Source organism: Daldinia vernicosa (assembly GCF_022497035.1).
Source record: "Daldinia vernicosa strain CBS 139.73 unplaced genomic scaffold F5Y00scaffold_30, whole genome shotgun sequence".
NCBI lineage: Eukaryota > Fungi > Ascomycota > Sordariomycetes > Xylariales > Hypoxylaceae > Daldinia > Daldinia vernicosa.
The window spans coordinates 223,086-241,279 of record NW_025953946.1 but is presented as its reverse complement, the minus strand read 5'-3'; the positions used below and the strand labels follow the sequence as shown (position 1 = coordinate 241,279).

The 18,194-nt window shown below is 47.4% G+C and overlaps 3 protein-coding genes across 3 annotated transcripts; 2 read left to right on the top strand and 1 right to left on the bottom strand.

Annotated features, from left to right (window-relative positions):
- Positions 1 to 616: 616 nt before the first annotated feature.
- F5Y00DRAFT_240092 (actin-like ATPase domain-containing protein) lies at positions 617 to 3,681 on the bottom strand. Its single transcript, XM_048008175.1, has 3 exons — positions 3,386 to 3,681; positions 3,243 to 3,321; positions 617 to 3,162 (listed from the first exon to the last, which is right to left on the bottom strand). The coding sequence occupies exons 1-3, from the start codon at positions 3,423 to 3,425 to the stop codon at positions 1,053 to 1,055; spliced, it is 2,229 nt and encodes a 742-aa protein (XP_047863854.1). The 5' UTR covers positions 3,426 to 3,681; the 3' UTR covers positions 617 to 1,052.
- A 659-nt stretch (positions 3,682 to 4,340) lies between these two features.
- F5Y00DRAFT_240089 (uncharacterized protein) lies at positions 4,341 to 5,460 on the top strand. The gene has a single exon (XM_048008174.1). It carries the CDS (start codon positions 4,532 to 4,534, stop codon positions 5,198 to 5,200), a length of 669 nt encoding a protein of 222 aa, XP_047863853.1. The 5' UTR covers positions 4,341 to 4,531; the 3' UTR covers positions 5,201 to 5,460.
- Positions 5,461 to 10,366: 4,906 nt separating this feature from the next.
- Positions 10,367 to 12,992, top strand: F5Y00DRAFT_107678 (uncharacterized protein). Its single transcript, XM_048003871.1, has 5 exons — positions 10,367 to 10,593; positions 10,732 to 10,801; positions 10,852 to 11,204; positions 11,254 to 12,521; positions 12,575 to 12,992. Exons 2-5 carry the CDS (start codon positions 10,779 to 10,781, stop codon positions 12,848 to 12,850), a joined length of 1,920 nt encoding a protein of 639 aa, XP_047863852.1. The 5' UTR covers positions 10,367 to 10,593; positions 10,732 to 10,778; the 3' UTR covers positions 12,851 to 12,992.
- The last annotated feature ends 5,202 nt before the right edge of the window (positions 12,993 to 18,194 follow it).

The window sequence follows — 18,194 nt, the reverse complement described above, 5'->3', positions numbered from 1 at the left end:
GAATGAGATACCCAGGGAAAATACAGAAACCATTCTGTATATTTGTTTTTGCTTGATCAAAAAAGGGGGAAAGAAAAAAAATTTAAGGATGAGAGAGAGACGTACGTGATATGAAATTCGCACGGTTTTTAATGACAAGAGGGGCAGCTAGATCTATCTTCGCAAGTAGGATCACTGCCATAAAACCGATGATAGCAACTTGATTTGTTCTCGACAAATTCTGGCTGGCTTTGGCTCTCATGAGGAAGGAAAGTTCTTTTGTGGACAAGAAGATTACATACCTCCTGTACCTAGGTTTAGTAATAAGGCAGTTGCCGAATTGACACAATTGACCGATATGTTAATTGCTACTCTCGATGACATGTAGATAAAACCTCCTAATTCTATTTCCATCGCTCGGCTTACTTCACGTTGTTTAGTCTCAATAACGAACCTATGGTCTAGGTAAACTGACTGACTTTACATACGTCCTCACCTTTAAGCCTTAGGCCTAGGTAGGTATTTCAAGCCGTTGACCAAGTCATAGGGAACCATACTGATTTAAACGCCCCTCCCCCCTACAGCATAGGCTAAACTTCTCGTATTTCAAACAGAGACGAAGTAGATAAGGGGGGTATTCGTAAATTAATTAGTTAGCGTCTCTTTTTCATTTTGTTTCTCTTAAATCTTTTCCTATCTAAAAGAAAAACGGGGGGAACAACCCAACCACCAACGCCATACAAATCCTACCGACCCTAGAGAGTACGATCAGATAAATAATACTTTCCCTGTGAAGAAAAAACAACCGCCTCGACGACAAGACACGCGTGGTACGTGAGCGATTACATGGAAGCTAAAGTCGTCTTCGCCCCAGATACGTATGCATGTATGCATGTATGCATGTATGTGTATGTTTATCTCCTTACCGCTCTGCCCTCTGCCCTCTTCCCGCTTACACTCCGCTCACTCACTCACTCATTAAGGGGCAGGGCAGTTGGCCCAACTAAACCTCCTTATTTACTTCTCTTCGCAACCGCTCACCTAGGTACCTCGGGGGCTAGCCAACTAACTGCCTACCAAGCCCAAAGCACCTTATGGTGCAGGACCCTGGCGCCCAACCTCTCGAACTCAAAGGGCGTGATCCAGGAGTCGTTGGCCGGGAGCTTGGCGAAGACGCTGGCGCCCTTCCAGACGACGACCTGCTCGTCCATGTCGCGAGCCGAGTGCGTGATAAGCACCTTGTCAGCGAGTTCGGGACGGCGAGCCTTGAGCTTCTCGTGGAGCGTCTGCGTGAAGGCGGGGGTCTTGGAGCCCCCGCCCACAACCATGATGCTGCCGATGTAATCGCGCAGCTTCTTGTCGTCGCCCTTGGCTGCGTTCTGGATGCTCGTCAGGATCGCGATGTCGAGCGGTACCACGGGCAACACGGCATCACGCTCCGCGGCTAGTGCCTTAGCCGTGCGCGCAGCCGAGTCTACAAACATGCCTGCCGGTGGAGCCGGGGACGCCCCGTTGCGCGCGGTTGATGTTCCGTTCGGTGCTGGGCTACCGGTCCCTGTTACCGAACCGTTGGCGCCGAAGTGGAAGGTCGGTGGTACGGGAGTAGCTGCTCCTTCGGGGGCCGGCGAGGCTGCGGCTGAGCCACCTGGCGTCCCGTTGTTAAGGTCGCCCCTAAGAAAGTTGAAGGGCTGAGACTTCTCCTTCATGGGCGTGGCAAGGTTTGGGTCGAGAGACGAGGACGAGAAACCGTTGGCGTTGGAGACTACGGAAGGCTTGATGAGAGCAAGAATGGCGGTCTGTGCTGCAGAAACAGGATCGTCGGGCACGTCGACGTCGTACGCATTGTAGGAGCGGTCGATTAGTTTGCGCCGACTGCGTATCTTGGCTGAATTATCAAATATGGCCGGTTCATAAAAGCCCATCGGGGCGAGGATGACCTCATCGTATGTCTTAAAGCTGTACTCGCGCGTCGGTTGATTCGGGGCGCGGAGGTGAAAAGTATAGAGTTGTACCGAAATATCATTCTGGGCCATGGTGCAATATTTGATCTTCAATTCCTCGGCTAGGAGGAAGTCGTACCGTCTCCTAAGATTAATATCCTGGTAAGGAAAGTGGTCGTAAAGCATCATCTTCATAAATGTTTCCGTCACGTCGTAGCCGCCGTATTTGAGGTTGACGCGGGAGTCCTCGATGCATAGTCCGTCTTCGACACATGCAATCGAGGTCTTTTGGGCCCCGACATCGACTACGCACGCTTGCGTATACCCAGCACCGAATGTCGCAGCCATGCTTTCTTGAATAAAACATATCCGACTGAATTCGAACCAAGTCATGCACGATTTGAGGATCTGTTCCACGTATTTCTTGTCGTATAAATCAGGAATCACGAAGACGCAGCTATAGTTCTTCCATGTACTATTCCTCGTCAGTCCAAGCTCCTGTCTAATAGCCTTGTCTAGGAGGGTTTCGAAGTCGTCATATAAATGTTCTGCAGTCGTATAATCGTCCTCGTTTAGCCAGCCGTGTTGCATCGGCCACCATAGCTTGAATTTGGGGTTAGAGTCGTCGGGAATGCGCTGAGCCGCCTGACCTATGAAGCATGAGGCGAGCGAGTTGGGATCTTCGAGAGTCTTAACGTCGGTCCATTCGATCTGGAGAGGGTCATTATGTAATGAGATCTCTTTGGATTCAGTTCGTCTGTTGTGATTCACAACCAATTCTTTCGAATTTGGCAGCACTCTAAGTTTCCTAGATCGCATATCCACCTTGAGATCATTGGACATCTTCTGATACTTCTTAGACCACTCCTCGCCGTATTGTTGGTCTGTAGTCGCGGCTTCAAACTGTCGGCGAGGAAGAGCCTCATACATTTCGGATTCGGTTTGGGGGAACTTGGTTGCAATTGCCATAGGTATAGTCTTGGGCAAGGCGTCGCTAGCAAAACCTATTCTAAGATTTTGACTCCCCGGATGTATCACAATAACCTTGGAAGGGTCCAAGCCCTCGCTGACTGCCGGAGCAGCATCCTCGGGTTGGATGTCTGGAACTGGTAGCGGTACCTCAGCGTGTCCGTTGCGCGCAAGAGCACGATCACGATCCTTTGCACTCTGAACGAGTCTATCTCTATTCGCCTCGGCCTGCAGTCGAAGTGCTAGTATTTGGTCATCGCGTTTCATGTAATCCCTACAAAGTAGAATATATCAATCAGCTTCTGGGACATCATTGTGTGTATAATATACAAATGTATCGAGGGCGTCGCGTACGTGTAATAGTTCTTTTGGTTGATTGGCGTAACATCAGGCCAGCTCGTCTGCTTCATGCCATTGTCGGTTCGTTCAAGTCCTTTGGTACCATCATGTCAGCTTCATATATGCGCGCAGGGTCAACAAAGCAAGTAATAACTAACCTTCCCGAAGGAGGACTTTCTCGCTAACTTTACCGACCATGGTTACGTATTAGGTATTAGATGAATGGCGGATGTGGTGATGATGGCTGCATCTACGTAGATATGTATTTGTTGTTCTAGCATTTGTGGTGGGAGAAGGAGAAGGGGAAGAAGGGGTCGGATTACCGATACATTACGAAAAATTGTTCAAGTATTGGGCGCGGTGGAATTTTATTTTGCGTCTACAGTGAATTTGTCTTCGAGCTTGCCCTCTTGTCCCTGCGGCTTGGGCCATTATCAAATCAATCAGTCGCGGCTGCACCAGTTGGTACTCAGCTAACCTTAGCCTAGCTAATGTTACCTGATATTTGTTCTGGAGCCGGGGGCGCGCTAAGCCTTATTTGAGCTTAGTACCCATGCTTGGTAGCGGAATTCGGTAGCTGGATTATCCTATCATGTATGGTGTCTAGATAAGACCCAAACAAGCTATTGCAGTCAAATCCAACTAGTTAATCTAGAACATTGAAGTGCAATAATCTTCAAATTCAAACCAGCACGTTGTTAATCAAGATATTTAATACATCCTACCTAAGAGGTAGTCTTCTTTAATCCATACTTTCTAGCAGCTTAATAAGCTATTTCATTATAAATGTTGTCTTTAGCAGTTGTTCATTCTAATAATCTAATTTCTAGTTCTCTTATAAAAGAATACTATGACTTATTTACAAAACACCGGCCAGTTGGTATAGCTCCTCTCTCGAACAAGCAAACAAAGATACTCGAAAACAAACCGGCTAGCATTAGGTAGTTTCACTAAGTATATGACGAATAAACAAATTTTCTGATTAAATTATTTTTCCTTTCTCTTGGTACGAAGAAGGCTAAAGTCGAAGCTGAGTCACCTGACAACCTAACACCTATGACGTCGCTTTTCGACTCATATAGCTGTCCTCCCTACTTTCCTTACCTAACTCATGCCTGCCTACCACCTCCCAGCCTCTTACGTTTGTCCCGTCTGACTTACATAACGTACGTAAACAATCTTGACAACGCAATATTCGAATTGTAGCTTCTCAATGTTATAACCCCCTTTAAACTACATTTACACATTAGAATTTCTCCTTTTACATAGATCCCGTCTAGTCACTTTGTGTGCACCTTCTCACCATGGCTCCCATCCCAGTCTATACGGACAGCCCTATTACTGCCGCGAAGGCTTCGGGAGTGACGCCACAGACTGCTCCACCATCGTCCACTTCAAAGCCAACCCCAACTAGCTCATTGCCTACTCCATCCAGCCAGGCCTATCCGTCCGCGCAACCTGGCGCCGTGCCCTCACTTCCAACTGCGACGGCAGATGCCTCTCAAGCTAATCATGACGGGCCCCCAGCACCGCAACCTGGCGCCGTCCCTGTCCCAACCGGTGTCACTAACCCGAATATACCGCCACCGCCTAAAGCAGGTGAGAAGCCCATAAACATACCGTATCCTCAGCAGATGGCAATCCCCCCACCTACTGCATCCTATCAGTCTCAACAGCGGGGTACATCTATAGCCCCAGTGCCTACTTCAGAATATAGCAGCCAGGGTTCCACAGCTTTAAGTGGTCAAGCAAGTCATCACAGCTTGGAGCACCCTCCGGGATACTACCAGAATTCTAACGCTTCTGAGCTCGATAATTACCAGAGGTCATCTATTCAGCGGAGTGCGGTAGAAGATCAGACAGGGAATTCAGAAAGTGGGGTTTGGGAAGCTGCGAAGAAATGGGCTCATCAGACAGGAGAGAAGATTGCGGCAGCGGAAACTGAAGTCTGGAAGAAGATCAACAAGGAATAATGTTGCCACGAAGATTAGCATTTATCGTCATCGGCAGGAGAGCCGGTCTGCTATAAATCAGGTTCTCGCGCCAGAATTCATCACTGATATCAAAGAAATTGCTAAAAATGGAATAACTATACTATTACACAGATGACATATGCCGTCTGAGGCTAGTGTAACTAAAGGAACCAGTGAGCTATTCTTATCTAGTTATGTCTCATGGAGGGTTGTCGTTCAGAGAGTCTTTAATACGATTAATTAAACGGTAGTTAAAGCAGGGTTGCAAAAACGAATATTCGACTTGTATGAAAATTACGAGGTATGGTTAATGCCAACCAGGCTTTGTTCGGAGCATGCGGTCTACTACGCAAATCGGAACCTTTACGTTCTGTTAGACCTCTCGCTTACTAGGTTTAACGCATGATATGATCTTCCAATGGGTCTACGCTAGGTATCTGGGGAAGTGATCTCGTCATCGTCAGCTTGCGATCTTCATGATGAAAAGGCGATAGTAGTTACTAAATTTAAAGGCAACGGGGCTTGCGGGTAAAAGCGAGCATTGAATAATTTCCCAAAGAAGTCAACAACGTTATGCGATGAGACGGGACGGTGCTTATCCCGGTAAACTAGCCCCGGAGTGGGTATCAAAGCGGCCCCATAGAACGATTCGTAGAACATATGGAAAGACCAAGAGTCCACCCCTTGTCCACTTTACACGACACGATCTGGCAGGAACTAATTAAAAGGACGCTCACCAGATGCGGCGGCCGAGGTCAGACTCTCGGTGTAATTCCCATATCAAACAAATCGAATGATACGTAGTTACGTACATACGATGAACTTCCTCGAGAGAAAAAATAGGGTGATATTTGCATTGCATTGTCGATGAGAATGATAACCAAGTAATGTTAGAACATGTTTTCCGCGCATATACCTGTAAATGCAGCTCCAAAGTGCATACAGGTAATTGCAGTATACAGGTACAGTAGATACATGTATGTATTCGCGATACCCAACGTAGTAGCCCGAGTTAGAAAAAGGAAGCAGGTCGTGCCGTACCGTGTAAGCCACGTTCCGTCAGCCGACCCATCCGATGAGACATGTACATACATGTTTAGATAAGGCACACACTTAAATCGATGCAGCTCCAATCCATGCCTTTCTTATACTACATACGTACATCTTATACCCAATACCTATACATGCGTGTGCCTCATCTCATCTCGCTCTCGCCCGAAGGACTGATTAGCCCGCTTACGGCAGCGCGAACGTATATAATAGCATACTCATATACGATGCAGGTACATTTCGCATCTTAGGCCCTAGGGCTATCCCGTAGCTGTTTTCGTCTTACACTAAAATACCGGCCGCAACCGAGATAACGTCTGCAAGCCTACAAGCCTTGTAAGACGCGGGTGACTAGTAGATGCAGAAGGATGGCGTTTATATTCGGTACGCCCTCGCACATGTACAGGTGTAAGCACATGGAATACATGGAATGCTTACGCGGGTTGGCAAGAAGGCAAGAATATTATTACCCATTCATTACTTGGTATATCGATAAGAAGCTTCGAAAGCCCGGTTTGGTATCCGATCTGAGGACCCGAAGATCGCCCCGCGCAGTAGTACATATGATAATAACGCTTATTATAACTGCCTGTTGGGGACCGGAATTATTCCAAGGCCGCCTTACGGTTGGTGCGTCGTAAAGCAGTCAAAACCTGTTTGGACGACCCTAAAGGACCGCAATTCCGAGCGTGACCCTCATGGTAGATATTCGACCATGGGTTTAACAATGAAGTCAATCCTGGCGGAATACAGGCGCCGCTTTCTTTAGCGCGGGCGTAGATTTTCTATACCTAACGTTTAATAACGGTAAGGCTTAACGTGGTACGTTAGGTACCTAACCGACAATAAGAACTACCTCTGAAGATCAAAGCTTTAAAAAGCAAAAGATGGAGCAAACAAATCGCTAGTTATCAGATGTTTCTAACTATCGAACTTTAAAACTTGGAATTGCGGGGTTATCAAGCTCCTTGATTTATGGTCCCCGATTCTTAAGCCGATTCTTAAGGAAACAAAACAATCTTTATGAGATGAAGGGACTCGGAGAGACATACCGTACCAACTTAGTTCACATATAACGGCGCATCGGTAAGACCAAGGCTTGTTTCTCGAAGCTTTATCGAAACATGGAGGGGCCGAAGGCAACGTCGAAGCATTAAAGAGGGATTACACTATTCCGTAGAGAGACGGGCTAAGAGAGAGTCCAGCGTACTATGTAACCGAATCCCAACGCTTGGACATTCTACCGGTCCTTGGAACTTAAAGAGGTACGTATGTATTGTACTTCGTACATACATACCTGGGTACCTCTATATATGTATACATAGTATACGCAGGTACATAATACTGAGCATACCCCAGACGCCCCGGTAAAGTGTTTCTAAAAATGAATTTCAATGGCGACTCGATAACCAACCTGCCAACGTAGTACCAGTTCTCCATCAGCCGCTTTCTTATCATGGCGCGCAGAGTTCCCTCGAGACGGCCAGGACGGCACGGTTATTCTGCAAGTGGCGCACCTTTGTGACCTTTTGTGTGAGCCATCGTCTCTTCCCACCATCCAAGTTGTGCTTCCATGTACGGATCACGTTCCTAAATATTTTTTTTATCTGTGCCGAATCGTCACAAGATATCGATGTTATGTTAGACCGAATGCAGCGTGCGGGCGTAGACGCAGGTCGCAGCTTCAGAGGTGGAGTCTGGATCTTTTAGATACATTTTTTGACATTCGGGACTGAAAGGCAAGTGGGGGCGGGCCAGGGGTAATCCAGGGTCAGCCGTTCTGTTACAGATTCTGAGACGCGTCAGGGATGATAACCCCTGTTCCATGCACCTCCTTCCTGTATATTATTCTCCGCCCGACCAATCGCAAAACTGCCCAACGCAACTAAAATTCAACATCAAACGCGCTCCGCTGACGAACGGAGACGACACACTCCTAATCTTGGTCGGCATCGTCTGAGTCTAGAGCCTCCGGTCGTCCCTAGCCCTTTCAGTCTCCGAGCCAACACAATCGTCCAACACGCCTTGCAGTCTGCAAGACGTTTCTGCATTTCTGCGTTTCTGCGCGTCTTCGAGCAAACCAGAGGTTGCGAATCCGCTTTCGATTGTACTACTTCGCTCGAACATACCCTTCTCGATCGCGCCAGAGTTTTATCTGAATACCCCCCCGGCCACACCACTCCACGATGCCATACATACCATACATGCCATCTCAGAGGGCCAGAGAGGTCAGAGCTCATGCTATGTAGTGTCGCGCAGCCCACCACGCATCGTCTCCCCTCCATCACGGGAGCTCCGCCTCCCCATCCATTCGCCCTCTCTGCCGCCATTGGCTGTTTATCACTATTCCCGAATCATCCAAATCGTGGCTTCGTCGGTCTATGTCTCCCCTGCAGTTCTTGGCTATCCCGTCTTCAGATGAGCTCGCCTGCGCGTCTCTATCGAACCAACGTTTCTACTGCTTCGGCATCTAATGACCAAATTAACGCACCCAGAGTCGGTTAACCCGACGAGATTCCACTGTTTAAAAACTTGGGGAATCGGCGGGTCTTGAGCTTTGATTGCACACATGCGCGCCTCCTGGCGCTTTGGTCAATCTCGCATATTCCGAATTCTGTTAATGAGTTCGTCTATTTTGCGCGTATTGTCCAACGAGACGTCCTTCGTGGGTCGTCTCGAAACTTCACTCGAGATCCCTAGATATCTCTAAGCGCTACGAGCAGACTAACCCGAATAGCCACACAGCATACCGTGTTCGTAGGTATTGCCTTGTCAACTAAGCTACTTGCGATTACCGCATGCATACCTAGAACAGGATGTGTTTAGCAGCAAGCCCTATTCGCGTGATAGCACGGCGAGTCCTTGTTGCTCCACAAAGACCCCAGAAGGTGTTTCCAAAACCTACAGTAATAAGGTACGTATTGTAATTCTCAGGAACCTAGCTTCTCCAGATCGACATATCCGACCGACGAAGGTGTCATGGTGGTGTCATACGACTACGGCACTAGAATCTTGCCTACTCCTTCTGAGCCTACGTACAACATAGATGGTATACGATCCTCCAAGGCTAGCTTTCGCGGCTCTCGTAGTTCGGATGTCGTCTCGTCAGCTCAGCCTTTTATTTTTATTTTTTTATCCCACGCTAGCTGTCTGAGCCTAGTTACCGTACATATATTTTACTCCTTGCCACATGGCCGGGCATAACATGAGACCAAGACCAGTCACCTACTATGAGGCTCAACGGTACAGATGGTACAGACGATACAGGCTAAAAATAGTGAGTAGTATCTAGACTCTAAATTTTCTCTCTCGCCAAGCATACTTTTTTTTTTCCCTTAGTCTAATGAAATTTCCCATTTTCTATGTATTCCGTACTCAACATCAAAATTACGTCCGTCCTGTTATATCATAACCCCTGCCTAGCTATCCCAAAAAAGTTGGGACTTGCCATGGATATTTACGACCGGGGGGACAGCCCTGGTCCCTAGTCTAATCGGTTTTTGGCTACTTCTTACATGCTAGGTACCCGAGACCCATCCAATTCTCCGTTGCTCCCCCATACGCTCACCACTCTACCCTATTTCAAAGACTTGACTATTCCTCGCAACACATCATCGACGAACAGATGTAACCCACTGAACCCTTGTATTGTAAATCCTTGCAGAGCCCGCCCGCTGGTCCTTGTCTGCCCTGTCTTGCCTGTCTCTTTCGAGAAAGCCAAGCGCGACTTAGCACGCCAGTCTCTCCTGTTGTCGAGTTCACAGACGTGGCCAGGTTTCCATGTATCAAGAAGACCCGGCTTAGCTCCTACCGATGTTCCGACTGGCCGTGTTGAATTATAATCGAACTGTCAGTGTACATACTTGTAGAGGCCCTGTTGCGTCCGAGGGCATCCTTATATCTCTCTGTGTTCTGCACCGCCCCTCCATTAACCTGCCTTTTTACTCCTCTTCTCGCCTCGCCGCTCTCTTCCTTACACACGGTTAACCAAGGTATTCCACTATTAGTCGCTCCTTTTGCACAACTCATAACATACTCTATTATTGCCACTCTGGTCTATAACACTGGGAGCTGGCTCTCTTCCCACTTGGACAAACCAGTCTACGTGAGCAAGCACCACTTAGCCAATCGAGTTGCCCTGTCTCTAGGGAACTCATTACATTCATTACGAATCTACATCTACGACACTTAGCCCAACGCTATTCATTGATTTATACACTCGCTTCCTTCGCTGTTTCACCGGTCAAGGTTCTCCTCATTCCTTCTCAACTCAGAATCACCTTACCGTTTCCGGAGATAAACTAGTCGTCGAGGATTACTATAGCCCATATCACTATTACTATGTAAGTCATTAATAAGTTTCCTAGTTGTTACATAACACAGTCCAACACGAACAACAACCACAACAACAACATGGATATGCCTGATCCCAATATATGAGTATGTCGTTCATCGACTAATCTCTATATGGGACTTTTTAGTATACAAGCCATAATAGATCAAGCCTTCATATTTTGACGTCAGAATTATGGACTCATCACAAGGCCAATTGTATGTACTACTTGAGTCGGATTATATCTAATAGAGGCTCACAACCATAGGAGCCAACACATGCAAGCACCTACTTACACACTCGGCTCCAACGATAAATTCATCAGAGAGGTCCCGCCACCACGTCCGCCTCCATTAGTCACGATGAATAGGAACGACATGTCTACCGGGGTGGAAGGTCAAATGGCACCGGCTGGAGTGTGGACGACGCCAACATCCCAAGAAGCGCGACCAAGGCCCGCCACTATCCATGAAGGTTTTTCGTTTTGCGCCGGGGAGGAATTCGGAACGATTGCTTCATGGGAAACGCCATCCGGCTTGACAATTCACACTCCAAGTGATACTATGTCGCGACCTGTTTCGATGCATCAAGACTTCTATCCCGTAACGACAATGGATAGCAGTGAGTTCAACCCGACTCAGCTTAGGATCATCACTGACCGTTAGTATAGGCCCGTGGGGACCCAAACCGTGTGAAGACCACCATATTGAAATGCCCAACTTTGATGTAGACATGAACATCGGTCAAGCCTATACCGCAGATGAGGCGATTCCAATTCTAGATCTTAGATACCCCGGGTCCCAAATCGAAAATGAGTCGATGGGTTTCGAGTCGGGTTTGAACCAGCGTCGCATGTCAGGCTCTTCGTTTACTGTGTCGACGACGGGCGGCCTTTCTGATATGCCTTCATACGACGATTTCTCTGCTGCTTTGTCTGAGGCACCGTCTTTCACATCGGATTACCCGCCAACTTCGAACCGAAACTCGCTTATGTCCTCTACTCAATTGTCACCTGTAGCTTCCCCTCGAATGACACCGCAGAGCCGTTCTGATCTCGTCCGTACTCAAAGCCGTGGCCGGGGCGCTTCGCCTTCTCCTCGACCTGGTCTAAGATCTGCTCCTTACAATGCCGATAGCAGCGCACGAAATAAGAGATGGTCCACAGGGTCTTATGGAACCGCCAGCCGCCGACCGTCTCCTTTCGTTTATCATCATACGCATGACGTTTTTGGGCCGAGAATGTCGTCGAGGCATTCGTCGCCTACGATGCCTAACCACCCGCTTCCGCTAAACTTCGGCAACCTTCAAGCTGTGCAACAGCACCCGTTCCTCATGTCACACCCGCCAGCTTTCCGTAATAGTATGCTTCTCCCAACGCAGCTACCGTCTCAACTGCCATCGCAGGCGTTCCACCCGGAGGCGCATCACTTCGAGAATCCGCCACCGCTGTTGTCACACGGGCTCTTCAGGATGCTGCAAAGCAACGCGGATCCTCATTCATTGCATGGGCACTATACCGACTTATCGGATCCGCCAGATCTATACGCCTCTCTTCAAGAAGAACAAATTCCGCCACCGCCGGAGGACATGAATCCTTCGGACCCGGATCTTACACCCCACGAGCAAGAGCTACGATTTGAAGGTGATCTGTATACTCCTAGATGGGTTCGTGGCCACGGTAATAAGCGAGAAGGGTGGTGCGGTATTTGCAAGCCTGGTCGATGGCTGGTATTGAAGAATTCTGCATTCTGGTACGACAAGAGTTTTACCCACGGTATCAGCGCAGCTACCGGTAATCCATTCCAAGAACCTAAAGAGACTAGACGAATGGATGGCAATCCAGATGTTTGGGAAGGTCTATGTGGAAGTTGCAATGATTGGATCGCCTTGGTAAGCAGTAAGAAAAAGGGTACCACCTGGTTCAGGCACGCGTATAAGGTAAGAATCGAATTTAAAGATACCTTTTGGATAAATATGCTAATGAATGACAGTGCCACACGCACCCTAAAGTTAAGGATGCGCCTAAGAGGCGACGCGAGAGCAGCAACTCAAGGGCTGTTGTAAAGCCAAAGCTGGATATACAGCAACCTATGACGCCTCGGACCGATACTACGGCAGTTTCACTCAGTGCAACACCAACGCCAACCCCTATGCCGATGTCTACGCCTATTTCCCACGAACAGACGATTCGGCCAGAGCAACAACAACATCAACAACAACAACTAAAAACTTTCCCTACAGTGGATGGATTAACTAACATGATTTGACCATCAGCTAAAACAAGTCAACCCCTTTCGAACAACTATTCCCTTCGCATCTAGGTAGACACCTAGAGCGATAACCAAGACAATTTCCTTGAATTTACCGCTCTCGACATCGAGGCGGATTATTATAGACGGACGGCGGACTTTTCTGCTGGCCAGGTGGCGCATCTTGGCGCGCTATTCTTGCTCGCTTATCTCCTCTCTTTTACCAATTACGAGTCGATTTTCATTAACTTCAATACTATACCCGAATATGAACAAAATCACACATATCCAACGCAGATGCTATGATGAATCGAGCACTGCTCGTTGGTTTACGACGGCCTGGGATAGACTGGAACGGGGGAGTATATTGTGGCGGTTACGACAGAACAAAAAGATTGGTTTTGCTTCGTTGTGCGCTATTTTTCTCACATACGCGTCTACATACACAGTCGCTGATACTATTGTCGAGTTTTCCCCTTTCGCTGTCTATATGAATCATACCAATTTTTTTCCTTTCCTTTACCGAATAATGTAGATAGCTAAATAAGGTGATACCCTCGACGAATCTGGGAGGGTGAATTTTAGGGGAAGGGGGGGTTAAAGAGGTGGGAGGTTATTGTTTTTTGAATTGTTGGTTTTCGGTCAGTTTACAGCCCTGCTGGGCAGCGGTAGAGTTTGGAAGAGAACGGATGATACCACGGGATGGTCTCCCAGCGCGATATGCGCGCGCATAACTTAGCTAGTTAGATGATGAACGATTTCTTTGTCCTCACGCCCGATTTACTGCAGTCTGCTGCTGACTCCATGTGATTACGTGTGTATTCCCGACTATACGAGGCGGAAACAGCACGAGGTGGGATACCCGGAATAAGATCAGGGAAACGGCTCCTTCCCGAGCCGAGACGAACTTTTCAGCTACTACGAGATAGGTAGATACATAGCAGCTGAAGATGCCCCGTTCTACGAGGACTAGGTCACTAGTTCAAACGACACAGCCTCCATATACAGGCACGGGCCAGAAGAATCGATCATCAGATTAGGTAGACAGCGTCAGATCAACGGGACGGGGGAGGGGACAGGGGAAGGGGGAGGCTTTTCCAAGTCCCCGGCAACTAGGACTAGGGCGTTCCTCGGCCCTCGCCTCATTGGAGGCCCCGTTTTCTTTGCTGGAGACACGCCGTCCTGGCCCTTGGTTCTTACTAGGCGTACTCCTCCGAGCCGCAGGGCCGGGTGGATGTGGACGTGGATGTGGATGCTAGGCTGGAACGGAAACGAAACGCATAAACTCACATGTATGTAGGTATGTGTTGGGCTATACTTAGGTAGGTAATTCACTAGCTAACCCCTTCTCCCTCCCCTCCCCCCTGTAGCGCAGAACTTATGATCTATGTAGGTATATTCTAGATGCATCTTATTTTGTGCTTGTGCGGGTGCGGCCGAGGGTTTGTGTTTGTAGGTAGGTGTGGACGAGGTTAGATGCTAAGGTAACTATTGGCATACCTATGTCTGCATGTATGTATGTATGTATGTATGTATGTATGGATCGGTGGACGAACGGATGTATCCATCCATCTATCTATCTGCCTTGCATATAGGTAGTGCGGATGATCTCCACGACGCAAATTTTCGGCGCGGCGCCACTAGTCACGTCTCCCGTTCTATGAATAGGATCGGGGAATTTTCCCGTTGTTTTGGGGACGGTTAGGTCGAGGCGTCTAGTGTGGTTTGCTTGCTCGGATGTTATACCTCGACGGCCGTAGCGGTTTGACCCCTGGCTCTAGTGTATGTATGTAGGTACATAGGGAGGTGTACGTACACACACACCCTCTTCTTTACTTCCTCCACCTCTGCTGACATAGTAGTTTGAGTTCGATCCTTGTTCCCCGTCGTTGTTGTGTGGGTGCCCTGGCGTCGGGTCTAAGGTACGTATGCTGGTATGTAAGGCAAACCCATAAAACCGCACATATACCTATACCTATGTATGCTTGGTGGCGGGCTTCCGAGTCGTAGGATGGAGCTTACATACACTACACTCACGATACCCGGGGGAATCTCCCGCGCAGGGGGGGGGGGGGGAAGGGAAGAGGGTTGCTTACCATATCGTCCCAAGAGTCACTTACCCAGTCAACCTGCGCGGGTTGGAGAGAAAGTGAGGAGGAAGAACCGAGTCCGAGAATCCATCATGTGTGCTTCTCGACTGCGTGTTCGTGGCTGTAGACGGTAGTATCTCTCTCACTCTCCGTGCTCCTTCCTATTACCCCGTTTCCATTGTGTTGGGGGCTGTTGAAAATTGCAAATATTTCTCTACGGGGGTATGGGTGGGTGTTCGGGACAGTCGATACTCGCTGCATAGGTACTACTGGTGTAATCCTACGGTTCTACAGGAAAGGGGGGCGAGATCTCAATGCTTCTAGAAAGAAGTACCTATTTTTTTTTAGACCAAGATGGGGCTTGTAGAACTTTACACCCGAGAAGTATATGGGAGTCTGGAGAATATACAGAACTTTAGGGACGCCGGAGGATCGTTGTATTGGAATTGCATCAGTCGATATATATCATTTGAACCTGTCTACCTAGCAAGTAATTCCTTCATATCTGGATGGCGCCCGAATAAGAGGTAGGTACCTAATAAAGGGGGTTTCTTAGTGGATAGGATAAATAATAAGTCGAGCATCCATAAATTCAAGTACGAATAGAAACAAGCACCGCAATAATATTCAGCAATGCTACCAAACGAATAGTGCTTGATCATGTACATCAATATTTGGAGAACTGGTTACCCGGTTTGTATCTCGACACTACCTAACTAACTACCTATTACACGCGTTAAGCAATACATAAATGATCTGGCCATTCACACACGCACCACGGGCCTAGATGTCTCCCAGGATCGGCGCTGGCGTGATCCTTCTGGCGACATGTAAGATAGTGGCTTTATAGGATTGAATGCGGGAGCGGGATCGGGGATCTCTCGCGTAAGTAGGTGCGCAATTCGCGGAGGATTCTGGACTTTCCTGAGCTATCACATCTCCTGCCGCTCGGAAGGCTCCTGGCTTGCGACACACACTTTTTACTTGACAAAAAGGACCTGCCGAGTAATCTAACCTGTATGTAGGCTTGCGGATAGCTGATTTGGGCCGTGTATATCAAGCAAGGATCGGGTGTTCTTACAAATGTTGATATGATATATTTATAGCTAGCTATCGTCCTTAGCCCTTTGATGGTGTCTTCAAATATGTCTTCAGGTATGCAGCTCCTTTCCTCTTCATCTTCTCATTCCCTAATGCAACCCAAGTATGACCGTATCTGTTACATATTCAGGTCTCTGAGTATCCTCCCTTCGCTTTGAATCCTTATCCATGCCAAATATCATGAAACCCGATGACATTGAAGCGAGGCTACGAAATCGAGGCCACAGCGGGATTGCGCTCACCTTTTTTTTTGTCATGATAAACAAGTCGTCATTATTATAAGTCACTCTGTTTCCGTTCTGTAGATCGTTTTTTACACGAGGCACCCCTTTAAGCGCTTGTGCCCCTGAATAGCCAGCCTCGTATTACTGAACTCTGCCCCCACCGCCGGCGAATCGCTCCTCGTTGCTAAAGCTATATTAAGATTCGATGTGCCCGAGAAAGATACCTCGATGCCGAGTCTCGAGTACGGCTAGTGAATATTAATACACTGGGAGGCTTTTTTGTCTTGAAACTAAGGGGTAGGTAAGAAGTGGTTGATATTGATGAAGCCGACGTCCTCGTATGGGATCATTGTAACAAGGGATAATACAGTTGCATATAGGCCTCATCGGAGTTACCTTGCTGGCGTCCTAGCGATGTCGTTATCATTAACACGGTAACCATTCTACTTTATGTGAGTAAATCAATTCTCTGTGTATTGTGCGTATTTAAGTAGTCTTTATGACAGTACCATACCGCGTTCTAACGTATCGCTAGTAGCTTTCTTCGCTGTACGCACCGTATCCTTATAAAAGCGTTCCGGCTATCTTTACGAAATTAAGTTTATAGTATTTACGGCCCCGATACCCCTTTACTAACTCCCAGGTAGTAGTTTATTCCGAGTGGCCGGAGAATTCAGGATTTCAAGCCAGGGTTTGTTTCATTACCGAGGCATCACACCATGTAAGGTAACCTTTTGCGAGAAGGAGGCCGGCGAAGATATCGAACACATATATCAAAGCTCGTAGGACTAGCTTGACAATGATAATAGGCCAGCCAGATAGGTGAAGACTGACAAGGTCGCAACCGGCCGTTGATAGTTGATAGCCTTAACGCCGACGAGAATGGGTACGCCCTTGGCAACCTGAAAAGGTGTCGGATTCGTAGTAACGTCACTTCGATAGATCCTGCCTCGGTATTCTATTGTATTAGGGTTGCAGTGTTCACATAAGAACATATCATATCATGCATGTGGCCTTCCTGAGGCTTAGATACTACGGCTAACGTACGTGAGAGAAGATTCGTATACATATTTCTGTGAGCAAAATCTGCAAGCCTTTTTTATAAGGTTCGCTGGCTGTTATTTGCAACTTTGGAGACTCATATATACAAGAATAGGGAGAGTTGCCTCGCTGTATCCTGCGTCGCATCGAAATATCGGATTAATAATATTTACTTCGGCGACATTCTACCAATCTTAAATTGCTTACCGAGCTAGACATGCGTTTAAGAGAGGAATTAAGGGGCGTAACGGATTAGAAGGCTTCTGATTTGCTTTTGCTCGTAGTTGATATAAAAAGGGAAGATTGTAATTGATAAAATAAACAAACTGGACATCATCTATATAGTTTTATTTATATGTAAAACGATACCTCCTAAATTAAACTCTACGGTAAAAGTTCAAGTGGAATAGTAGCAATGACGTTATCTAACAGCTTATATAAGTAAGGTTAAAATCCCGAGATAGTCTTCGACTAGTTCAGGGGGAAGAGGCATTATCAAGACGAATCAAGACGAAAATGTGGAGGTTTAATTGGCACGTTTTGGGAAATAGCATAAAACGACGGGGCCAATCATATTTGAGTTATTGTCCTACATGCACACAGCAGGAACTAAAGATAGATTTTGGGGATAACTGGACTTTTAAATTTAAAGATACATCATTAAATGCATCTGCGTACCTTAACTTTCTTATACATGGTTGAGGAAGTACGAAGGGTACGAAGGGTTTTGCTGGTTCGAACCAATGCCGACTTATTTGAATCAACTCTTTCCCGGGTTTCAAATCCGAGGGACTAAAGGACACATGGACTTTTTGCGGAGTTGATAACTTTTTTGTTAAACGAGAACGAACCAATAACGACATTTAATAATTTGTCGAGCCATAGGGCTATGCAGGGTACGATGCA